Source organism: Dromiciops gliroides, chromosome 5, assembly GCF_019393635.1.
Source record: "Dromiciops gliroides isolate mDroGli1 chromosome 5, mDroGli1.pri, whole genome shotgun sequence".
NCBI classification, from domain to species: domain Eukaryota; kingdom Metazoa; phylum Chordata; class Mammalia; order Microbiotheria; family Microbiotheriidae; genus Dromiciops; species Dromiciops gliroides.
The window spans coordinates 25,087,492-25,110,286 of NC_057865.1; the positions used below are offsets into that span (position 1 = coordinate 25,087,492).

Sequence of the window (22,795 nt, forward strand, 5' to 3'; positions counted from 1 at the left end):
AATCTCATGCCAGAGAGCACTGTGGATTCTCAGCCATTCATGCTGAGCTTGGAATGTAACTATGGAGCAAAAGTTTCCAAGGCTTTTTCCCCTGAGAAGCTGCATAGACTCACAAGGAAGTCCCTACCCAGAGTGTAAGTAGGAGTGTCAGGAGAAGTACAAAAAGGGCAGTGGGGAAGGGAAGAAAAGGGAGGGGAAGGGAAGGGAAGGGAAGAAAATATTTACTATGCAATTAGACTTCATTCAGGGGAGCCATCAATTTCTTGCACTAAGGAGGTAGACAAAGGTATTTTTCAGGAGATGCTAAGATGGGAAGCACCATGTAACATGTAGCCCGAGGGAAGCGTGTGCACTATTCCCTAAGGGCACTCTGCTGTCTCCTTGAAGTGATGTAACAACCCTAGCACCTCATATGGGGGTCTGAACACAGAGGAAACACAGTAAAACTTTATGAGGTTTTTAAAGCTCTTTTATCCAAAGAGTTCGAGATACTGTACCAATAACTCAACTGCCTACAATACAATACCTGCTCAGGATCTCTGCATAAAATAACAGAAGTAGCAACAACAAATGAACACAAGGACATGGAGACATATGTGACCTTTTTACCTCTACTTCAAGTTTTCTCCTGCCTTGCCAGCTCTGTCCAACCCTGAATCACAGGTTCTCAGAGTTGGAAGGCATCCCGAAAGGACAGACTGAGGGTTCATAGGAAGCCAAGGGATCATTTAACCCAACCATTTGACTTTTCAAATTGACAAAACTTAGACCCAGAGAGGCGAGGTGATGCCCACAGTTCATCATATTGCAAGAAGGTCAGACCAGACTTGGAGCCCAAGTTGGCTGACTCTGAATCCAATTTTCTTTCTACTACAACATGTAGACATGTATAACATGGAAAGAGTACTGAGCTTGGAGCTAAAGAAAACAAGTGCACCCTTTTTCCTCTATTTATTCAGCATATTCCTTCTCCAATCTCTGAAGCTGCACAGGCCATTCCTCATGTCTGGGATACCCTTCCTCCCAACCTCTCCCTCTGGTTCTTTGAAAAAAAGTTCAAATGGCAAATGAAGATGTCATCTCCTCCATGTCCCACCCAGCTGAACTCCTTGTGTAGTATGCACCCAATAACCCCATCATCCTACTGTGAGATTACAACAGCCTTGGTACCCATATCTCTTTAGCACTCCCTGCCCCTGAAAACTCTCTGATTGGAGGAAGAAGCAGGGAGTCCTTCCCCAAACCTCCATTTAAAGAAGGTTCCCAAGCCAACCATCTCTTCATTTCCTATCCAGCTGCATTCCTTTTGGTTTCTTCATCATGCCCCCTGAGCCAGGTTTCTCTCCCATTCCCCCTTTTCAGCTTGCTTTTGTGTGTTGACAACCTCCATTAGATTGTAAACACAGTAAGGGCAAGGGGTGTCTTTCTTTTTTTGTATTTGTATATGCATTGCTTAGCTTAGTGACTGTCACATAAAAGCAGTTACTAAATATTTATATACAAATAAATATTTATTCATAGACTTGTTGACTGACTGATCACCAGAATAATGCCTTAAGCTAGTGCTTCTCCCAAAATTACCTTGTGTTTATTTTACATAATTGTATATGTGCACAAGTTGTCTCCTCTCAGAAATTGTAAGCTCCTTGAGGGCAGGGACCATTTTATTTTTATTTTGGTATCTCCGACAAGGAGCATAATGCTTGGCACATAATTGTTACTTAAGAAATACTTGTTGATTGCATTCATATCCCAGCTTTGCTACTTATAATCTCTGACTCCTGGGCCAAGCCATTTAACCTCTCTGTTCCTAGAACTTTATGTCATACTTTCCGTAGTACTTTCCCAGTGCAACCTATAATTGCATCAAATGCCTTAAAGGAAGTCAGAGGATCCAGGGTTCCTTATCAGCTAGCCATTCTCCCCTCCCTGTTTCTATAATAAACATTAAAGGGGGCCTCTAACATATTTCTAACTAGGGATCCTGGGTAGCTAGGTGATGCAGTGGATAGAGTACTGGCCCTAGAGTCAGGAAGACCTGAGTTCAAATTTTACCTCAGACACTTACGAGCTATGTGACCTTGGGCAATTCACTTAACCTCAATTGCCTTTTAAAAAAAAAACCATCCAGGGTCATCTCCAGCCATCTTGATGTATATTTTGCCATTGGACCCAGATCTCTAGAGGAGAGAGTGAGGTTGGTGACCTTGCACAGCCCTCCCTCACTTAAATCTAATTCAGTGCATCATGACATCACCCTCTTCAAGAATGAAGGACAAAAACCAGCAACATCTAGGGATCTGTGACCTCACAGAGTAACTCTAAAGATCATGTGAGGCACTTTGAAAAGCTTAAAGTACCATATAAATGTGCCAATATTGTTATTACTGTTATTATTAGCATACTTCTTAGAACTACATTTGGAGTATTATAACCAGTAAGCAAAACTCTAACTTGCTCTGCTCCATTTCCAGGTAACTGTCCATTACAGGTTTTGATCAGATTTCCTCCCCTACTTAGATCAGACACTAGGAGCAGAGGGAGATGTCTTAGCTTTCTCCTCCAAGTTGGGGCTAAGGGAAGGAGAAAAGCATTTTTATGGAAGGCTGGATTCATCTACTAATCATAGCAGCAGGTGGTCTATGCCTATGATTGCTGAGCAAGCCATGCTACCTTCAGAGGAAAGGTTCAAGTTACCATACATTGGAGGTAAGAAAATGGGTGGCTCTTGCCCTCCCCTACTGACTTTAAAATCTGTCTCTTTCTGAAAGTATGAGCCAAGGAGATGAAAATAGTTGGCCACCGGTGTGTTGAATGGCCTGGAATCATCAATTCTTTGTGTTGGTTTTGTCCAGAACATGAAAACTATTGAGACACATTCCAGTGATGAATTGTACACATGGGCCATACAATCCTTACTTTAAGAACAAGTCCACAGACACAATAAATGCTCTTCTACTTACAGAATATTCTATTGCAGAAATGGGGCAAGTCCCCAGGCTCCCGCGTCCCAGGCTTCTCTGAAATAAATGCACAGTGATTTAATTACTAAGAGACCCTCCAGCAGAGTACTGTTGCACAGCAAAAACAACACAGCACTTTAAATTTGAATCAAGCTCCCCTCCCTCTTTATGCCACCACCCCTATCCCACATAGGCTAGTCAGGGTTTAGCTGCCATTGGTCATGACTAAGACTGGCCTTTCTAGACTCATTTTACAAGGCAAACTCACTATGCCTGGGTAAGAGCAAATCTTAGCTTTGAAACTTATTACCTATGTGGCCTTAGGCTTATTTTCTACCCTAGGTGGGTCTCAGTTTCCTCAAATGTAAAGTAAGAGGTTTGTACAAGATGCTCTTTAAGGTTGATTATAACTTTAAATCAATCATCCACTCTGGGCCTCAAGTCTCCAAGTTTCTATAAAATTAGTGGGTTGAACTCAATGTCCTAAAGGGTACCTTTAAGCTCTTAATCTTAGGCTCATGTTTTTCTGTGTGTGTTTATCGGTCCTTATGCCTTTACTGATGGTATCACCCTTGGCCTGTTATACTCATCAATGGGGATATATTGCTAAGGTACCCATCATTGAAAACCAGTTTAGATATCACCTAGTCTAGGAAGTCTGACCTGATTTCCCTGTCATGATCACCTCTCCTTCTCTGAGCACATAAAATTCTTATAATCTGCACCATTCTTCATATGCAGACTTAAGGAAGGAGGCTCAGATTTGTGATCCAATCTTGGTGGGGAATTCCCACTGATGATGGCCTGAGTTAATGAACAAACAAATGAGTACAATCTGCAGATAAACTGAAAATCGCCCTGGCAGCCCTGCTCTCACCTCCCTTACAAACTTTCTCCAAAGTAGTACAAATGAGTAGTTCTATTCTCACTGTTGTCTGGTGAAAGAGCTAACAAGGAATGAAACAACTAACAGAAAATCACCCCACATGAAGGAAAAGCAGAGAGTCCATGCAATCCACTGACTGAGGCTCTTGTTCAGCCTGTTGATGATCCCAAGTTGGTTATATTTTAAGACCAAAACTCTTCCCTAATGACAGCTCTGGAAAGGAATTATAGATTCATTCTTGTGGAAATGACCATGAGGAGAAGCTAAACTGAATAACCATAGGCAGATTAATTGGGGCAAAAACCTTGTAATGTGCTTATAAAATTATACAAAGATGAAAGGGAAGAGGATAGAATCATATGGGCTCCATAGAACATCATTTTATGTCCCAATCCCTGAAGCACTAAGCTTCAATTACCATGAATATTTTATCCTTCCCATCAACAAATATTAGTGGGAATAAAATTATGAGGCCATTTAAAATGGCCCAATCCCTTTAGATCTCCCACCATAGAAACTGTTTTATTAATCCATGGCAGGTGGGACTGGCTCCAGGCCAGGCTGTAAGGTAGATGTCTGTCTTCTATACATTTTCCTACTATGCCTCCCCCTTCTATCATTTCAGTATTAAAAGGTGACAGTTTGGTAAAAATGGAAAAAGAGTACTGGATCTGGAATGAGAGGGGCAAGATTCAAATCCCAGCTCTGATGCCACTGACTACCTGTGTGACCCTGAGTAAGTCACTTCACTAGGCTTTGGTTTCATCATCTGAAAAATGAAGAAGTTGAACTAGATGGCCTCTGTTATTCCTGCTAGCTCTATACCTATGCTCTCTCTGGGGTTCATTTTCCTCATATCTTAAATAAAGGCATAATACTGTATGACTTTCAAGTTCCCTACTGGTCTGTCCAATGTCTCTAATTCTAGAGGGACAACTAAGTGGCACAGTGGATAAAAATACTGGCCCTGGAGTCAGGAGGATGTGAATAGTTCAAATCTCACCTCAGACACTTACTAGCTGGGCAATCCACTTAAGCCCTATTGCCTTAAAAATATCTGGGTCCGTCTCCAGTCATCCTGATATATATCTTGCCATTGGACCCAGATGGCTCTTTAGGAGTGAGGTTGGTGAACTTGCACAGTCCTCCCTCATTTAAAAAATCCAATTCATTGCAAGTTATGACATCTGTCATGGTCTTCTTCAATAACAAAGAACAAACAATTTAATAGCATATATTACTCCCCCCATTCCTATACCCCAACCAAGTATCCTCCTGATGTTTCCATCCCCTTTTCCATCAAAGCCCCTATTAGGAAAGATAGGATAAAATTATCCTTTTTGAGACTTTAATTCTTCATTGGATTTGTGATCCCACAGACATGGGCACTGCACCCACTTGGGCACATCACAACCTATTCATTCCCTCTGATCCTATGTGGTTCCTCTCCAAGTCCTCTCATAAAGCCTCTACAAGGGGCCTACCCACTGTACAGGGACCTGTCCTTGACATTTCCCCCATTCCAGGAACTTATTCACACTAAGACATTAGGGGACTGATAAGATAAACCCTGCTACATCTAAATGCTGTTTTTATTTTAACTTGGAGAAATAATTTTTTTTAAGTGAGGCAGTTGGGGTTAAGTGACTTGCCCAGGGTCACACAGCTAGTAAGAGTTAAGTGTCTGAGGCCAGTTTTGAACTCAGGTACTCCTGACTCCAGGGCCAGTGCTCTATCCACTGCGCCACCTAGCTGCCCCCGAGAAATAATTTTAAAGTAAAGATAGCATCAGTCCTGACTAAATATTAGGAATAAATGGTAGAGAGCAGGGTTTCTTAATGTCATTTAAATCACTGTAGGCAGTTAGCTTCTTCAATGATGGGATAAGTTTGGTCCTTTCTAAAGGGCTTCAACAAAATTTTTCCCTTATACATAGCATCTGTCCTCATGTTGTTTCACATAGATTTCTTTCTGTTCCCCCCAAAGTCTAGATTTAATTGCACTCTAGCTTTGGATACTTCAATCAAGGTGACTTTAAATCATTTCCCCATGACTGCCTCTCTACTTCCATGATTATAACCACCTCTACTGAACTGCTTTGCTGTGCTATGATAATATAATAAATCACCAAGTCAAGGTCTTTCAAAAAGACAGAGGATTTTAGTCTTGTTACACTGCTTCCAAGTTTTTCCCTAACTTAGAGTCATAGATTTAGGGCTGGAAAGGATTTGAGAGATCAACATGACAAACGTTAAAGCACTAGAGAGAATTGAGCTCTTCATTTTATTTTCATTTTTCTCATTCTTTTCAATAAAATTTATATGCCAATGGTCTGGAGGCAGGTTACTATCCTGCTATTATTTCTTTGTATTTTTAATCTTCTATGCACTATTGCAAACTTCAATTGTTATGATCTAGTCGAACTTCCTCATTTCATAAGTGAAAAACCAGAGGTCCAGAAAAGTTATGACCTGGCTAAGGTCACACAGACCACTATTGATGAGGAATGCTGAGATCCAAACCTAGGTTCTCTGACTCTGATCCCACACTTTCTTCATTATGCCATGTTGATTGATTTGTCGAGTTGACTGAATTCTAAAGGTTAAAGCAGGGAGTCTCCCAGGAGTAGCAGGTGGCCTCAAGTGCAATGGACAGCTCTTTTGAGAGGGATCTATAAAAGACCCATGTAGAAGAATGCTACAGGATGAAAAGGTTCAGTTGCCATTGTACCATCAGATTTAACACTGGGATCAATGGGCTCCCAACTCTACTTAAGTATTGAAATATCTCAGACAAAGAAGGTATACTGAGACCAAATGATATAACTGTCTTTGACCTGAATTATCTGGATATTTGTTCAAATCTGGAATTGGACTACAACTCAATTGATATAAATAAATGAACAAATTATTACATGCATACACAATACATACATGATACACATATAACACAATAGCCAGGCCAGTTGATGTATAATTGAGCCTCAGGATGGTCAGATTTATAAGAATTAGTAAGGCACTTTAGAACATAATCTTCATTGTGGGAACAAGGACTGGACCTATGACTTTATTAGTAAACATATCTTCTAGGAATCAAAACTCTCAATAGTAATGGGAAAATGGATTGACGAGCTCTTTGAGACCCATCTAATTACAACTATTTTCTCAAAGAGTAGGAAGTGCTTTGGAGAGATACAACTAATGTGCCTATAGCTCAAAGGAGGGAGGAGAAGCATGAAGATAAGTCAGAAGCAGAATGGGAGGTAACTGAAAAGGGGTGGACAGACACTAGATCATTGACTAGTTTTCTTCAGTTGTCAATTGAATTCAGCCTCCTTTTTGCTATGCTAAGTAAGTTGTTCCTACTAATGGCTTAGTTTCAAAATAGAAATTTTCCAGAGGAAGAGGAGAAATGGCTATAATTTCTTATCTAATTTCAAGTGGAATTGTTAAGATTAAATGAGATAAAATATTTAAAGTGATTTAAGAATTAAAGGTATTAATCAAGAAATCCTTCTTTTTTCTTCTTCATCATCTCACAACTTATTGACATCACTCCACCCTATTTCCTCCTTTCCTCTAGTCATTGATAATGAATTGGTCCTCTTCTTCACCAAAGTCAACTACACCACAGATATCTAATCTCACATTCATTTTCTTTAAGAGATTGCCCCATTTTAAATATGCTGCCTCTATTTAATCTTCAGGTTTTTCCCCTATCTACTAGTTCCTTCCCTGCTGCCTACAAATATATGTAAGTCTTTCAAAAATGAGAAAATCAGAGAGAGAAACAAAAGAAGAAAGATAAAGAAACAATGAGAAGAAAGTAAAATTTGAGAAAGAGGAAGAAAGTAAAACAAGGAAACAATGAGAGAAAAGGAAGAAATGAAAGAAAGAAGGAGGGAGGAAGGGAGTGAAGAAGGAAGGAAGGGAAGAAGGGACCAAGGAGAGAAGGAAGGAAGAAAGGGAAAATAATTTCTTCACAGCCTGGTCCCTACCTTTTTAATTTTTCTTTACTCATTAACTCCCTCTAAATATTCTACAATCCAGACATATTGGCCTAATCGTCAGTGAAAATACAATACTTTATCTTTCCTCTGTGTGTCTTTGCATTGGTTTTATCCTCTTTCTAAAATTCACTTCCTTTTCACAATTGTTGGTTCCCTGTAGGACTCAAATCAAGCATCATCTTCTACACAAAACCTGTAGCCACTAGTTCATTCTCTCCCAAAGCTACCTTGTATGTATTTTGTATATGCAAGATCTTCTAAATGTCTTAATGCAGTTTTAAGATATTAAATCTGTATGTGTAGATATTCATATGTCTATGTAGGTGTTTTCTCAGTGATTCAAATGTAAGCTTGAGGCCAGGGACTATTTCGCTTTCATCATAGTATTCCCAAAGCTTACTAGAATGCCTGGCACAGAGAAAGTAATGAATAAAAGCTTGTTTGTTAACTGATTCAGGGGAAATTGAATGTGGGCGATAAGTTTAGGGGTAGAATCACTTAACTAAGTATACCAGGAGTTTAAAAGGTTTTTTTTATTAGAATGGAAATGTGTTTTGACTCATGTAGGAAAGCCTCGTTGAGCCCCTTAGAGTTGTCTGGCAGTACTGAGAGTTTAAGTGACCAGTCCAGACTCATGCAACCAGCATGTATCTAAGGTGGGCTTGAATTTGAGGCTTCCTAGCAAGGAGCCCAGACCACTTTTAATTAAACCATGTTGTCTTACATATTGTTATTAATCCCAAATTTATTTTATTGAAAATGTTTAAGTTAAACTTTTGATTTTTATAATCAAAAGAAAATTATTTCTGCGTAAATCATTCTCAAGGTGCCATTTCATTAGTTTGGACTAAACTGGGGATACTCATTAGCCTTCACAAACGGTGTAGTTGAGAAGGGCAATGGAGAAATCTAGCAACTCATTTTCACATTGCCTTACTGATATAAAGGAGAGGCAGCTTTGAAGTGTTGCCACTTGGAATATTTTACTGAATGTATTTTAAAGAAACAGCATAATTATATGGCACCAATTTTTTTTTAAATTTTTCATTATTAGTATCCACTTTCTTTATCTCTTGGAAGGAAAGAGAACAACCAGATTGGTATGATGAATTTTCAGTAGGACATCAAATTTCCTCTCCATCACTTAGGTTTCCAAAAGTCACTGAATTGCTTTGAGCCTTCTTTACTTATCAGCAGCTGGATTCAATTGCCTTTAAGGTCTCAAAGCTTTCAATGTTTGATACTCTTATCTCTATTAGACGTTTGCAACCTTTCAGATCTTATGAATAGGCCTGATCTTTAAGACCTCTTGAATATTCTCCTGCCTTTATTTACTAGTTATGTAATTTTTGTCAGGGCTCTCATCAGGGTGATTAAATGCCCCCTATTTATTGTTCTTGAATCTCACCAGTTCTTCACTCATTATAGCCTTAGAGTGCTTGATCTATACTGAATCCCTGAGACAAGTATCCCTGAAACAGATACAGGTCCATGTTTTAAGGAATAAATTACCTCTACTAACTCAAAATCATAGACTCTCCAAGTTAGCAGGAAATTCAGGGATCAGCTAACATGAGATAGAGCATAACAGGAATTCCCTCTTCAAAACACTCAGCATTTTCAGATAGACATTATGTAGCTAGAAAGTAAGATTTAGTCATATGAAGAGATGATGGACCTGATGATGAATAGAAAAAAAGAAGAAAAGATTTATGAGGATCACTCGAAGATTAGAACAAAGATTAGACATGTTCCATGTGACCCCAGTGGCAGCTAGATTGGTAGAGCATTAAGTGTGGAGTCAGGAAGACTTGAGTTCAAATTCAGCCTCAGACACTTACTAGCTGTGTGACCATGGGCTAGTCACTCTGTTTGCCTTAACTAACTGGAGAAGAAAATGGCAAACCACTCTAGTACCTTTGCCAAGTAAACCCCATAGATAGTATGATCCCCAGGGTCACAAAGAGCAGGACATGGCTGAATTCTAAACAACAACGACAATGTGACTCCAATAGATTAAATTTGTGAAAAGGGAACTTTAGGCAGTATAAAAAGACTCCCCAATAATATATAAGCTATAAAAAAGCAGAATGGGCTGTTTGGGGAAGTGTTGAGTTCCCTCTCAATGGATGTCTTGAAAGAATGGGTGCCAACTTCAAGGTGATTTGTTCAATGGCATTCTTGTCCAGGCACTTCTGTGATTGGTTGTCTTTGGAGATCCCTTCTACCTTTGACATTCTGGGAGATGTCTATTGAATACTGAATGGGAAACTGAGGTTGTAAGAATGGGGGGTGGGGCAGCATGCCTCAACAGTATCCTAAGTAAGTCGTGCTATACACTATCTTCTTTCTCATGACCAATCCAGGTCACCTAGGTCCTAGGGATGATTCTTGTGACCTATGTAGCTTCATTTGCCTTTCAGGTTCTTGGCTTTTTTTCAACCCAGTTTTTATCTTAATACCTGCTTCTCACTTCTTTCTAGACTTTTATCTGCTATAAATAGCTTCTTGTCTTTTATTTCTAGATATGAGAGGTTAGTGATATTGTTGTTATTGCTCTTGATGTTGTTGTTTTCATTGTTGTTCATCATCACAAAAAATAAACTCATCTTGAAAATTCAAATAGAAATTATCTTGGGACAATCACCATCCATTTCTTGTCCTTTTAGTTTAGTGTTCAGCAGACTGTTACACAGTTTGATAGGGTAATTTCATTTTATACTTGAATAAAAATGGGAAATAAACTTCACTTTTGTAGGACCACTGAAAGCATCTTTGGGACAATTCCAGCTTCATATAAGAACACTGGGATTATATATAATCTATTCTGTTTCCACATGGTTCTGACTTCTTCTGTTAAGTCTACATTTTAGCAAAATTGTTGTTGTTGTTGTTCTAGTTGTTCCATGTGGTTTGGAGATAATGAGAATTTGGTGTGGTGACATCTATTAAAAACATTGGTCTTAATTTAATGGATCAGTGTTACATCTGGGCAATAATGAGCAACAGCTATTTCTGTGATAATGTGCTAGTTCCAAGACGGTTTATTGATTGAACTCTCAAGGATAGTTTGAGGTTTGTATTTGTAGTAGAATGGCTTGTCATCCTTGCTTATAAAGGATAGGTAAAAGAGTCTGGGAAAATCATAGAAACAGCACTAGCTCTGGCTTTAGTCAGTAGGGTTCAAATCTTGCCTCTGACAATCACTGCCCAGCTAACATTGGAGAAGTCACTTAAATTTCTTCACTGGAAAATGTGGACACTGGACTAGATGACCTTTGAGGTACCTTTCAGGTCTATAGTTGGATCTGATTTTTTTTCTTTTCTTTTCTTTTTCTTTCATTCTTTTTTTTTGTGTGTGTGTGAAGCAATGAGGGTTAAGTGACTTGCCAAGGGTCACACAGCTAGTAAGTGTCAAGTGTCTGAGGCCAGACTTGAACTCAGGTCCTCCTGGATCCAGGCCTGTGTAAGGGCTAAAATTCTAGCTAAACTATCTAAAAATCTAATAATGAGTAGTCACCAATAAATTATAAGCTTTAGCAAGAGTATTTAAATGTTTAAGTCTTTATTAAAGTGCATTAGGATCAGAGAGAAAGGTAAAAATCTAACTATTTCTAAGAGACCCTATCATTTGACCCACTATGGCAAGGTCAGGAACCAAAAGAGACAGAACCCCTCTGCAAGTGTCTGCTTCCTACTTCATCTCCTCCTCCCAGAAATGGGAGGCTCCTCAAGTTGATTGGCTGGTAACCTTGATAAACAGTACCCACGAGCAAACACCACTTCCTGCTGCTAAGGACCTTGACCACATGGCTTGCCCTCAGAGGCCTTCACCTCATGGCGGCACTTTGCTATAGTAAATTTCCAGCAGGTGGCGTCATTCTAATCATTATACCTGGTACTTTATCCACTGCGCCACCTAGCTGCCCTCATTTGCATCTTATTTTGATGTCTAATGCTGGGCAGGTAATTTTTTCTTCCTAAGTGCTAAACTGTTGAAGTCTGCAGTAATATGTTGTACATTTATTATCATAATGATCTTATTTTGCTTCTCCTTCTAGTTAGTATTATTATCTCATTCTCCTCTTGTGTGATGAAGTTCTGATAGATAGATTGATAGTGGCAAGTCACTATTCAGGTATGTTTTTTAAATGTCCAATAGACCACAATGCTGATGGAAAAAATTATTTTATTTTGAAATTCAATAAAAGTATTAGGATTTAAGATCATCTCCCGTAGGCTCAATAAAAGCATCTTTTGGAAGAGTGGCATAATGGTATCACAAGGATGATAGGGTCCTCATATTGTTTCCATGTGATTTTCATTTCTTCTGGTACATCTCTATATTTTGAAAGTATTTTATTCCATGTAGATTAAAGATTATGAAGATTAGAGATGGCTACATCTATTAAAATGTTGTTCTTAATTTTGTTTGTATAGATTAGTGCTACATCTTAGTGATTTAGTCCATTTTTTTTTTCTGTGATAAAAATAAAGTTCAGGAATTCCTTGAATTACCAAATGATATGTTGAGTTCAGGATGTATTTGGACCTGTTACATGTTAGTTTGTGGTAGCATATCTCTGATATATAATTCTATCTCCCAGATCCTACTATCCCAGATAGTTCATAGCTATTACATTTTTGGAATTTTTTATCATTTGTTGCACAGTTTCTACTGATTCCATTAATAATCTACATTGATCAGTAAGTCTGTGCTGCTTCTACAAGCCTCTCCTCAAGGAGAATTCTTTTCTAATTGTTGGTGGCAATGATTGGATCCTCAATTGTCATCATTTTAGGGAAATGAATGTTATATAATTCAGTTATTTGGCTGATGCTTCTTGGATCAAATGAGATAATATTTGTAGATTGCTTAGCACAGTGCCTAGCACAAAAGAGGTGTTTAATAAATGCCATTAATTTCTCCTTCCTCCTATGGTTGGTGAAGTTCATGTTGATATTACCTAGGGATATGGTGGGTCTTTGATTCCACTTTTAGATCTTAGCTATTTTTAATAGACTCCATCTAGAAGCAAGGCACATTTGATTACACTCAAATTCAGTAGCATGTAAATATTGTCTGCCATTATTATTGCTCAAAAATGAAGCAATATCTGCTTGCTCCATAATTATTTCTTTTCTTTTCTTTCTTTCTTTTTTTTTATGTGAGGCAATTGGGGTTAAGTGACTTGCCCAGGGTCACACACAGCTAGTAAGTGTTAAGTGTCTGAGGCCGGATTTGAACTCAGGTCCTCCTGACTCCAGGGTCAGTGATCTCTCCAGTACACCACCTAGTTGACCCTCTGTAATTATTTCTGTAAGCTTTTAAGCCTATTTAAATTTGTTCAGAAAACATCCAACAACCCTCTTCTTCCTTTATGATGACTATGTATTATTCTTTGTATAGATAATTGTGATAGGCCTTGTATATAATTAGTTACTATATACTTTATAAATTATCATTATTTCATTTTTTCATATTTTCCCCCAAAGGAAATTAGATGGAAATTGTCATAGGAAAAGTTGATATCCTGCTATTATTCTTTTATATTTCTATTATATTCTGTGGACTATTACAAAGTTATATCAAATGACTCATTTTTTGTAAATGAATTAAGTATAGGCATGTAAGCCCATATTTGGTAGGCTCATTGAAAACACCTTCAGGATAACATTTTTATTAATATTTTATTATAAATTCTTGGTTATTTATTTATAAGTATTAATAATAATTTAAACAATCTGTTATTTTAAGACACATATTAATTGTTTGGCCTCCTCTCCAGTGTTTAAATAGAATGACTACTACCATAAGCTATGTCCTTGGGATCAAGACAGGTGCTAAATATCAGGAAAATAAAACTGAAACAATGAAGTAATACTCCTAAAGGAGAGCCATAGAGGTGATGATCCATAGAGGAGATCCATTAAGAGGGAGGAATTCAATTGTCTCTATAACTCATTAATAAAGATTGAATCTTATATGTCATTTTGCATACATAAAGTCCTAATCTACTTCCTTATTAAGCCATAGAAATGAAATTAGGTTTCTGAAAGCTATGAGAGTGAAGAACTAGGTCTGGCATGTTGAACCATGCTGGAAGTGTTGTCTTCAAGTACTGTCTTGGTGATGGATGATGTCTGATTTATGAAGACCAATCAAGCATAGCACAGAGAGGATCATCACCTCTACAATGGCCATTTGGTGATGGATTCATTGGCAGTGGCAATCCATAAAACAAAGGAAAACACAAAATGGTCCTTAGTTTTGTATGGTATCCTTCCATTTCAGCAGTGATACTGGCAGAGTGGTAGAAGAGATATGGTAAAACTCAAACAGTTAAGAGCATCCACACATACTGACTTAACTGCTGTTTGTATGTTTACTGTGATCTAGTGACCAAGGAGTGGTTTTCCTGCTGAAGGAACTGAATCATATACATTCTGATGGTCTTGCTATTAATCAAACCAGACAACAAAAGAAATTTACAACTGGATGGAAGGATGGCTCACAGGTTCTTCTGGGAGAAGGAAATAAGGGAAAAGATAGAATTAGTTTTATCATGTGTCCAAATGCAACCAAAAACATTGCTTAATGGAACAGATAATTATTTTATATTCAAGTGATAAGTATTTGCAAAAAATATTGTTAGATAATTGCAGCTTCTTCATTAACATCTTTTGAAGAGTATTAGAATGTAGATAAATTCTATTAGGAACTTGATATAAAGAGTTGTCTCAAATTAAATCAATATACATTTTAATACCAGATAACTTCAATTTGAAAAGGGCATAGAAGATAATGGGAAAATATATCATAAAACAGGGTTCAGGAATAAGGAACTAGAGAGGCCAAAGGCTATATACTATAGAGAAACTTCACACCAATATGTCATGAGAACTTTCTGAACAGAATAAGAAGGCATTGGACATAGAGAGCACAAAGGAACATTCTGTGATGAAAGTGATTACATCTTGGTAGGAACAGAACAGTCACTAATATGGGAGTCATTCCCAAATTATCTGTCTCTGTACAATTAAACCACTGCCTTATTAGAGAAAAAACCCATAAAAACCCCAATACCAAATCAGAATAAAAATAAAAAGATATGGTACACAATTGAAGAATCTCCATTCTGACCTACTTAAACAAACTTTTGACAACAAAAACTTGGAAACAGATAAAAGAACATATAAAGATATAGAACATTACAATCTCTCAAGGAAGTTTAACCAATACAAAACAACCACCACAATAATATGATCAAAAAGACAGAAACTTCCTCAACCAACAAACATTTGATCTTCATATCAAAGTTAAAGAGATAGCACCCTAGAGCAATACTCATTTAGAATATAAGCCCGTGTGTAAAATCTTTCAGAGGAGATTTATGGAGGATTATAGTCATTATTAATTTATAAAACAATGAAAAGTGGTGGACAAAAATAATCACTTTTACAGTCAACTGGGTGGAAAATTAAGTAAACCAGATCATCCAAAAAGCATAGAAGAATGAATCTGGCAGGAAGTAGTGAACAGATAAAAATGCAAAAGATATGTAAATATTTTTATAATAAACTCTTTCAATAGCTGTGGATCCACCACATGTATACTATAGCATCACAGTAGTATAGGAAGACATATGGTACTAAAGATGAGAAGGGGAGTTGGACAAGTATACCCAGAGAAGCTCTGGACTGGAGGCAATACAATTTTAACATCATTGAGGAAATGATTCTGATTATATCTCAATGTAGGGAGAATACCAAACACTTGTGGAGAAAAATCAACTAAGAAAATATCTGACATTACTGACCTAATTATGCCTATCTTCCCACCAGAGCAACATCTTTCTTAGTATAATCTATATATACATCAAGGGTATCCTTGATGAAGATATGAAAAAAAAGAATAGGTAAGCTTTTATAAAGATTATTTTCTAATGTACCACATCATTATAGGCACACAACTGATCATACATTGTAGAAAATATGAGACCCCACCATGACTATCGGTTGAATATTTTAAAAGCAATTTGATTTAATAGGACTAATGACTACCTTAAAGGTTTCCCTTCAACAATGTTTTTCCCATGCATGTCAAAATCACGTTTTCTTGAATGATGTAATAATAGAGATTACTTTGTGCGACAACCCTTTGACTATTAATATCAAGCGAAGCATAAAATAGGGAGTGTATGGTCACCAAAGGTGTTTACCATTGTCATGGAGGACGTCCAGCGCAGAGTCCAAATCAAAGAGGGATTCCCTATAGATGGTGATGTCCTCCAGATGCTGTTGTTTGCAGATGGCATTGTGCTGATTGCATCAAGCCCGGAACATTGCAGAGCCTCCTAAATGAGATCCATAATCACTCAAAAGAGTTTGGCCTAATTTTCCACATAGGAAATACCAAGTGGATGAAGAATCCCTATAGTCCAGATTATGAATTGCAGTTGAATGGACAACTCATAGAGCTGGTCCATCAGTACATATTTTCTTGGCCAGACCCTGCAAATAGTCATTGAACTGGGCCCAGAACTAAATGGGAGAAGGGTAGGCTGGATTGCCTTTGGGAATTTGACCTTCTCCCTGATATATACCCATTTTTTGTTCATCTATAGACATTATATGGCAATAAGTCATATAATAATACCATCTCCAAAGAATTAAAGTTTTGAGTCCCCCAAAGGGCAATGGTAAGGTATAAAGTGGGAGTGGGTAAGGCTACAACCCATTATTCATGAGAAGTGGCATAAAGGACATCATTCAGAGAGATGCATGAATGGAAAAGGAGGTAGGCTGGTTATGTAGTGACAATGAGAAATAATCTTGCATGCTCCAATGGCACCCACATAATACGAAGATATTTAAATAAAAAACCTTAGAACATTCAATGGACCCCCATGGATAGTATATGAAATGATACGGACAAGAGTAGTACAGGATGAGAAATGGATGGATGGGTTGAGATCTATACCCTTGAAGGGAATACCCACTTGAAAAAAATCACAAAGCTATTGAAGTTTCAAAGCAAGGACACCTATTACCTCCTTGAAGCCTCACAACAACCCTGTGAGGTAGGCACTACAGGTATTAATTCCTTTTTACAGCTGATGACTCTTAAGTATTAGATTCAAACCTAGCTTTCTTTTACTTCTAAGTCCAACATGAAACACTATGCTGCCACTCAGTAGGGATCTCTACCTTTCCATCTACATATTATAGATTACGACACTAAGAAAAATAGGATGCTTGCAGGTTGTTCATACATTTGTCACTCACTCACTCTTTATTTTCATTAATTCATTCGCCAAATACCAAGTATGTACCGTCACTTTGGGGTATATAAATATATGGATACACACAATGCAGTCACTTAAGAAATATTTCTAGAATTGAATGGAATGTGATCTGGACCCTCTGCTCAAGGAAGTTACATTCTCTCTTGTCAGTTAAAGCTAATAAACTTTAAGCAAAACTTTTATATTTTCATAAAATGTTTAGATTTTAAATTCATATTCTTTAATTTAATAAATGCTCATTTTCTCTAGTTCAACAAAGTAGTCAAAAAGTATGTTATTAAAAAGAAAAGCATCAATAACATGTAATTTTCTAGAATTTAAGTATGCTGTATATGTCTGTACAATGCAGTTTTGAAATAGTAATGCTTAAAATTGTGCTAAGACATTTGGGGTGCCCTGTATTTGATGATTCTCAATTGGAACAAATGCTTCACTTTCATATACCACCTTCTATATATCAGAGTAGGAAATAAACCCTACTTTTCCGGTCATCTAAATGACTATGAATTTGAAGACCATCTACACCTAATTGCTGTCAGAGTTTTAACTAGCCTGAGGCAAACAAGGCTTTGCCTGAGAGCACAGACATGGAAAAAGGTGAAGATAATCCTGAAGTCTCCCAGAGACTCCCTTGCTTAATGGCTCAGCATTCTTTCCCAGGACCAACCTCTCTCACCAGTTCTTGTAGCCAAGAATGCTTGACCTCCCAGTCTACTACAATTCCTGTTGGATTGTATTCTGCCCCTCCCCACCAAATGGTTTGAGCCAGGTAAAAAAATAAAATCTAGTTATAGCTCTAATAACTGATATAGAAAATGAAAGGGGGAAAAGTGAGTGGATATGCCTGGAATACTTTTATTCATATCTAAAATATCTACTTTTAGGCTAGTCTACAGAAAAATGCAGATTTAGATACATGATTCCTGAAACCAAGGACTACTTACTAGACATCGTTTCTGAAGCTGACATCCCATCTAGCTGGATAACTGAATTCCCCAGGAGGTCCTATACCCTTCATTCTCCCAAAAGACAGAATTGTTCCTTATAATCAGTTATGCAAAGATCATAAATCCTCTGTCTTTAAGAATATTAGGCACCTGGAGAAAGGATCTAGCAAGGGAAAAAATAATCTAAAAACTAAAAACCTGGTAACTGCAAAAGTCCCTGATTATAGTAAAGGAAGAAAAACTCTACTCTCAGGGCAAAACCAGGCCTAGTCAGCTAGTACAGGGATCTTTCACCTCTGGATCATACTTCTTTAAGTGGTGGGTGTTTCATTTTCAGTGAATGGCTTAGACCATGCTTGGAAAGCAAGTATAGAGAAAAAAGAACCACATATTCTTCAGATGAATTTATCCCACTTTTTCCTCTATGGAAACAGTTTGAGAAGACAGGAGAGGTTGTACCATTTCGACTTTCTTATCATACATCTTATTCCTAGCTAGGAATATCAAAATTTAACTTTCTTTGCCTCCTTAGCACATACACCAGTACCTGGCACATGGAAAGCACTTAATAAAATGCTTGCTGACTAAACTTGGCTTGCTGAGTCTCTCAGCTTGCTTCACCTCTTTATCTTAAACTTGGTTGCTAAATGTGAACAATGTACAATTGATTTCACTTTCTCTGGGCCTCATTTCTCTGCTTTAAAATGAGGACATAAGTAGATGTGATCTCTAAGGCTCCTTCTAGCATGAAATGCTCTCCAACACGCATTTATTAAGCAACTAGTATGTACAAAGGTATGGTTCTGTAACCTACTGGTGCATATACAATAACAGAAATAGTCCCTGACCTGAAGGAGCTTACATTCTAATAAGGGAGTAGAACATCTACACAAATAATTAAATATAGAATTATATACAATATAATATCAGGAGTATTGAGAAAACTGAGGAACAAATCAAGGGAAGCTTCATTTGGGAGGTGTACTCCTTAGAAGGATCCATGGATTCCAAAGAAAAAGCTTCCTATCTCTTAGTTTATCTTGGGTCAGTCATAGAAATTCAAAACTAGAAGGCACTTTTAAGATCATCTAATCCAACCACTTTCTTTATATAAAGTACTAAAATGAACAAACATTTATTAAGCACATAACATCAACCAGGAACTATACCCAGGACTAGGAATTTAAGGCAAAAATGAAACAGTTCCTGCCCTCAGGAAGCTTTCTAGAAGAAAGTAAAGCCCAATGAGCATATTAGGATCATACAGTTAGACTAGAAGAAATTTTAGAGGTTATCAAGATCAATCTGAATATGTTAAAGATAAGGGAAACTGAGGCACAACAAGGTTAACTGTTTTAAACATAATTTTGAAATGAAGTAGTAAGGACAATTAAATTATTTATTTAGGGATTCCATAAAATTATAAAGATGTTAAAAAATTAAAAAATAATCCCATGGAAGATTGAGAATAAAATTCATATTCAAATTTACACTCTTATACTTCAGGAATGAAAGGAAGCTCTAAAGTTTTGATCAACGAGGAAACTATTCCATGGAAAGGAGATGGCACCCAGAACATAATATTTTGGAGAAAAATTAAAAAGACAAAATGATGATAAAAAATAGTGCTAGAGAAAAATGTCAGAAACCAGTTTACACAAAAATTAGTGTGCAAGAAGAATTATGACAATGAAGAATTCAAAGAAACATGAGAAGATATTTATGAACTGATCCAGAGGGAAGTAAGCAGAGCCAGAGGAAAAATGTGTAGATGCAACACTGACATTGACAATGATAGTGCTTATGAAAAAAGATGGAAACAAAGACACATTTTGATTAACTGTAACAACCCAATTTGGCAATGAAGAATGGACAAGGAATAGGTGAGGAGACCACAGGGACCAGATATTGCTCACACTGACAGGTGGGGTTTACTATGTTGATACTTTTTGCTTAAATGCTTTTCTTTGTTACAAGAGAGGACATATTTAGGCAACATATCCAGAAATATCTGAGATTTTAGAAAACATCAAATAATCAATCATATAAAAATAAATTATTCTGTAAAGTAATATGATGGATGTGGAAAAAAGTTCAAATCAGGCCTTCTGGCCCTAGGCAAGTCTTCTTAACTCTCAGTTTCCTTATCTGTAAAATGGGATAACAGTAACAACTTACTCATCAGGTTACTGTAAGAATCTTATAATATGATAATTTTAAAGCTTTTAGCATAGTCTGGTACATAGTAAACACTATGTGAATGTTAGCCATTGGGAATGAATGATGGAAGGAAAGAAGAGGAAGGAAGGAAGGAAGGAAGGAAGGAAGGAAGGAAGGAAGGAAGGAAGGAAGGAAGGAAGGAAGGAAGGAAGGAAGGAAGGAAATTACGAACTGTGCTAGTAATATAAATATCAAAGGCAAAGACCATATCTGCCTTCAATGAATTTACATTTGAATGGAGGAAGACACACACATAGGGAAGTACTAGTTAGGGTTTCATTTTGATAGGAAAGAAATAGTGATGGTTAGTAAAATCACAGGGGAGTAGATTCATATACCCTTTCCAAGAGTAATAACAGAGCTGAAATATCTGGAAATGTGTGTGGGAGGGAAGGGTCAGACAAGAGATACAGTTATGGTGACTGGTGCGCTATAGTCAGAGTATGCAGCAAAAAGTGGCTGGAACTGGTCCTAAATGTATTGAGTGACTGAGGCAATTAGTCATCATAGGAAAACAGGAAAGCAAACCATCAAGAGTGACTATGTCTGACAACACATACCATTCTATTCCCACAGTCCCTCAATGTTAAATATGCTTCATGATCAGTCCAAGATTTTTTATGGCATTTAATCTGAATTCAGATGTCTTTTAGAGTTGTTTACATCGAGTTTATTGTAACCACTGTGAATACTGTTCTCTTGGCTCTGCCTTTCTTTAATTTTCAGTAATTCATATAAAGGTTTTGCCAGGTTTGCTTGAATACCTCATATTCCCTTGTTTTCATGAGCTTCCTCACATCCCCAAATTTTAAATCCCTTCTTTCTGACTTTGCCTTACTTCTCTTTTTGTTACTCTCCCTTTGAGGATTAATAAAATCATACAGGATAGTGACCAAATTTTGTTAACTGTGGGGTAAATATTTTAAAGGCCATAAATAACCAGGACATGAGGAAAATTTGGAGTGAACTGAAATCCTTTCCATGGTCTAATGATGAACCAAACTCAGTAGGAGCACAATACATCATTTTCACCTATGATCATGATACTTATCATGAATATTGATGATTTGGAAATCGTGAGGCTACAATGTAACTAAGTCACAGATGACATCTAATTAAATGCCTATTAATCTAAACTTTTTTTTTCAATTTCTAGAACAAGGAGGCAGTATAGTATGGAGAAAAAATGACTTATCCCTGGGTTTGGAAACACCAGGGCTTTGCCACTTACTTTGTGACCGTAGGCAGGTCACTTAGTCTAAAACTCATTTTCCTTATATGGAAATGGTAGGCAATAATACCTTCAATATCTGTCTCATGATTTTTATAGGATCAAATAAGGTTATATATGTAGGTGTTAAGCAAATCTTAAATGACACAAAACATGAATAGTTATGTACTATTAATTAGATATTGTGACCTTTGTTCCTCTGACTCGATATAATATTGCTTAGTGTATGTCTAGCATGCTGCCTGGTACATAATAGATATTCATTAAAAATATGGATCAATTGCTTTGGAGAAGAGAAAAAAGATGAATGTATTGACTAACCCAGAAATTTCTAACTTTTTGGGGTATCAAGGATACCCACAATGGACCCCTTCTCAGAATTCTGTTTTTAAATTAAAAATACAAAAGATTACAAAGGAAAATAGTTATATAGAAACACATATGGATCTTTTTCCTATCCAAATTCAAAGACCTCCTTAATTCTATCCATGGATGACTTGGGAGTTCATGGATCTCTAGTATTGTTCTTGGATGCTAAAGGGACTTGGAGAGAAAATGTTTCCAGTCTTGTGGTTCCTTGCTTATTTCTACTGTTATGGATTCTTGCAAATTCATGATTTTCCACTTATATGGATGTGATGGAGGGTTCCCAGGTTTCCATAGCCTTGGGTATCATTCTTCTACTGTCCAGTTATATCAAATGCTTTAACTTTGCTGAACTGAAGCATCCTTCATTCACCAAGAATGATTGGTTTGTAATGTTACAGGGGTCAGTGTGAAGACCTAAATTTGAGTCACTGCCATGATGCTTACTAGCTATGTGATCCTAGGCAAGCCATTTAACCACTCTTTGCTTCAGCTTCTTTATTTGTAAAAGGGAGGATCACCTGCATTAACTACTTACAGAGCTCTGATGAGGTTAGTCCTCTGCAATACTTAAGGAGTTTTGTAATTATGATTTTTTTTTTCTTATTACTGCCTGGCATCATCTTTCCCACAGAAGTCAAATCTATTGCTCTTTGCTAGTAAATGGTATCTAGAAATATCAAGGGTTATAGATTGAATGCTGAAAGACACCTCAGAGGCCATGTAGTCCTAATTTCTCATTTTATAGATGAAGAAATTGAGGCCACCATATATAAAGGGACTTTTCCAGAGTTACATAGGAAATAAAGAATAGAATCAGGATTTGAACTCTGATCCTCTGAGGCCGGAACCAGTTGTCTTTTTG

The 22,795-nt window shown here is 37.1% G+C and overlaps 1 protein-coding gene across 1 annotated transcript in view; it reads right to left on the reverse strand.

Annotated features, from left to right (window-relative positions):
- RBMS3 (RNA binding motif single stranded interacting protein 3) overlaps positions 1 to 22,795 on the reverse strand; it is a 1,425,793-nt gene that overhangs the window by 895,073 nt on the left and 507,925 nt on the right. Inside the window, exons 4-5 of the mRNA XM_043965565.1 lie at positions 16,081 to 16,215; positions 2,964 to 3,020 (exon numbers count right to left, since the gene is read on the reverse strand). Coding sequence (XP_043821500.1) covers positions 2,964 to 3,020; positions 16,081 to 16,215 — 192 coding nt within the window. The remainder of the gene's footprint in view (positions 1 to 2,963; positions 3,021 to 16,080; positions 16,216 to 22,795) is intronic.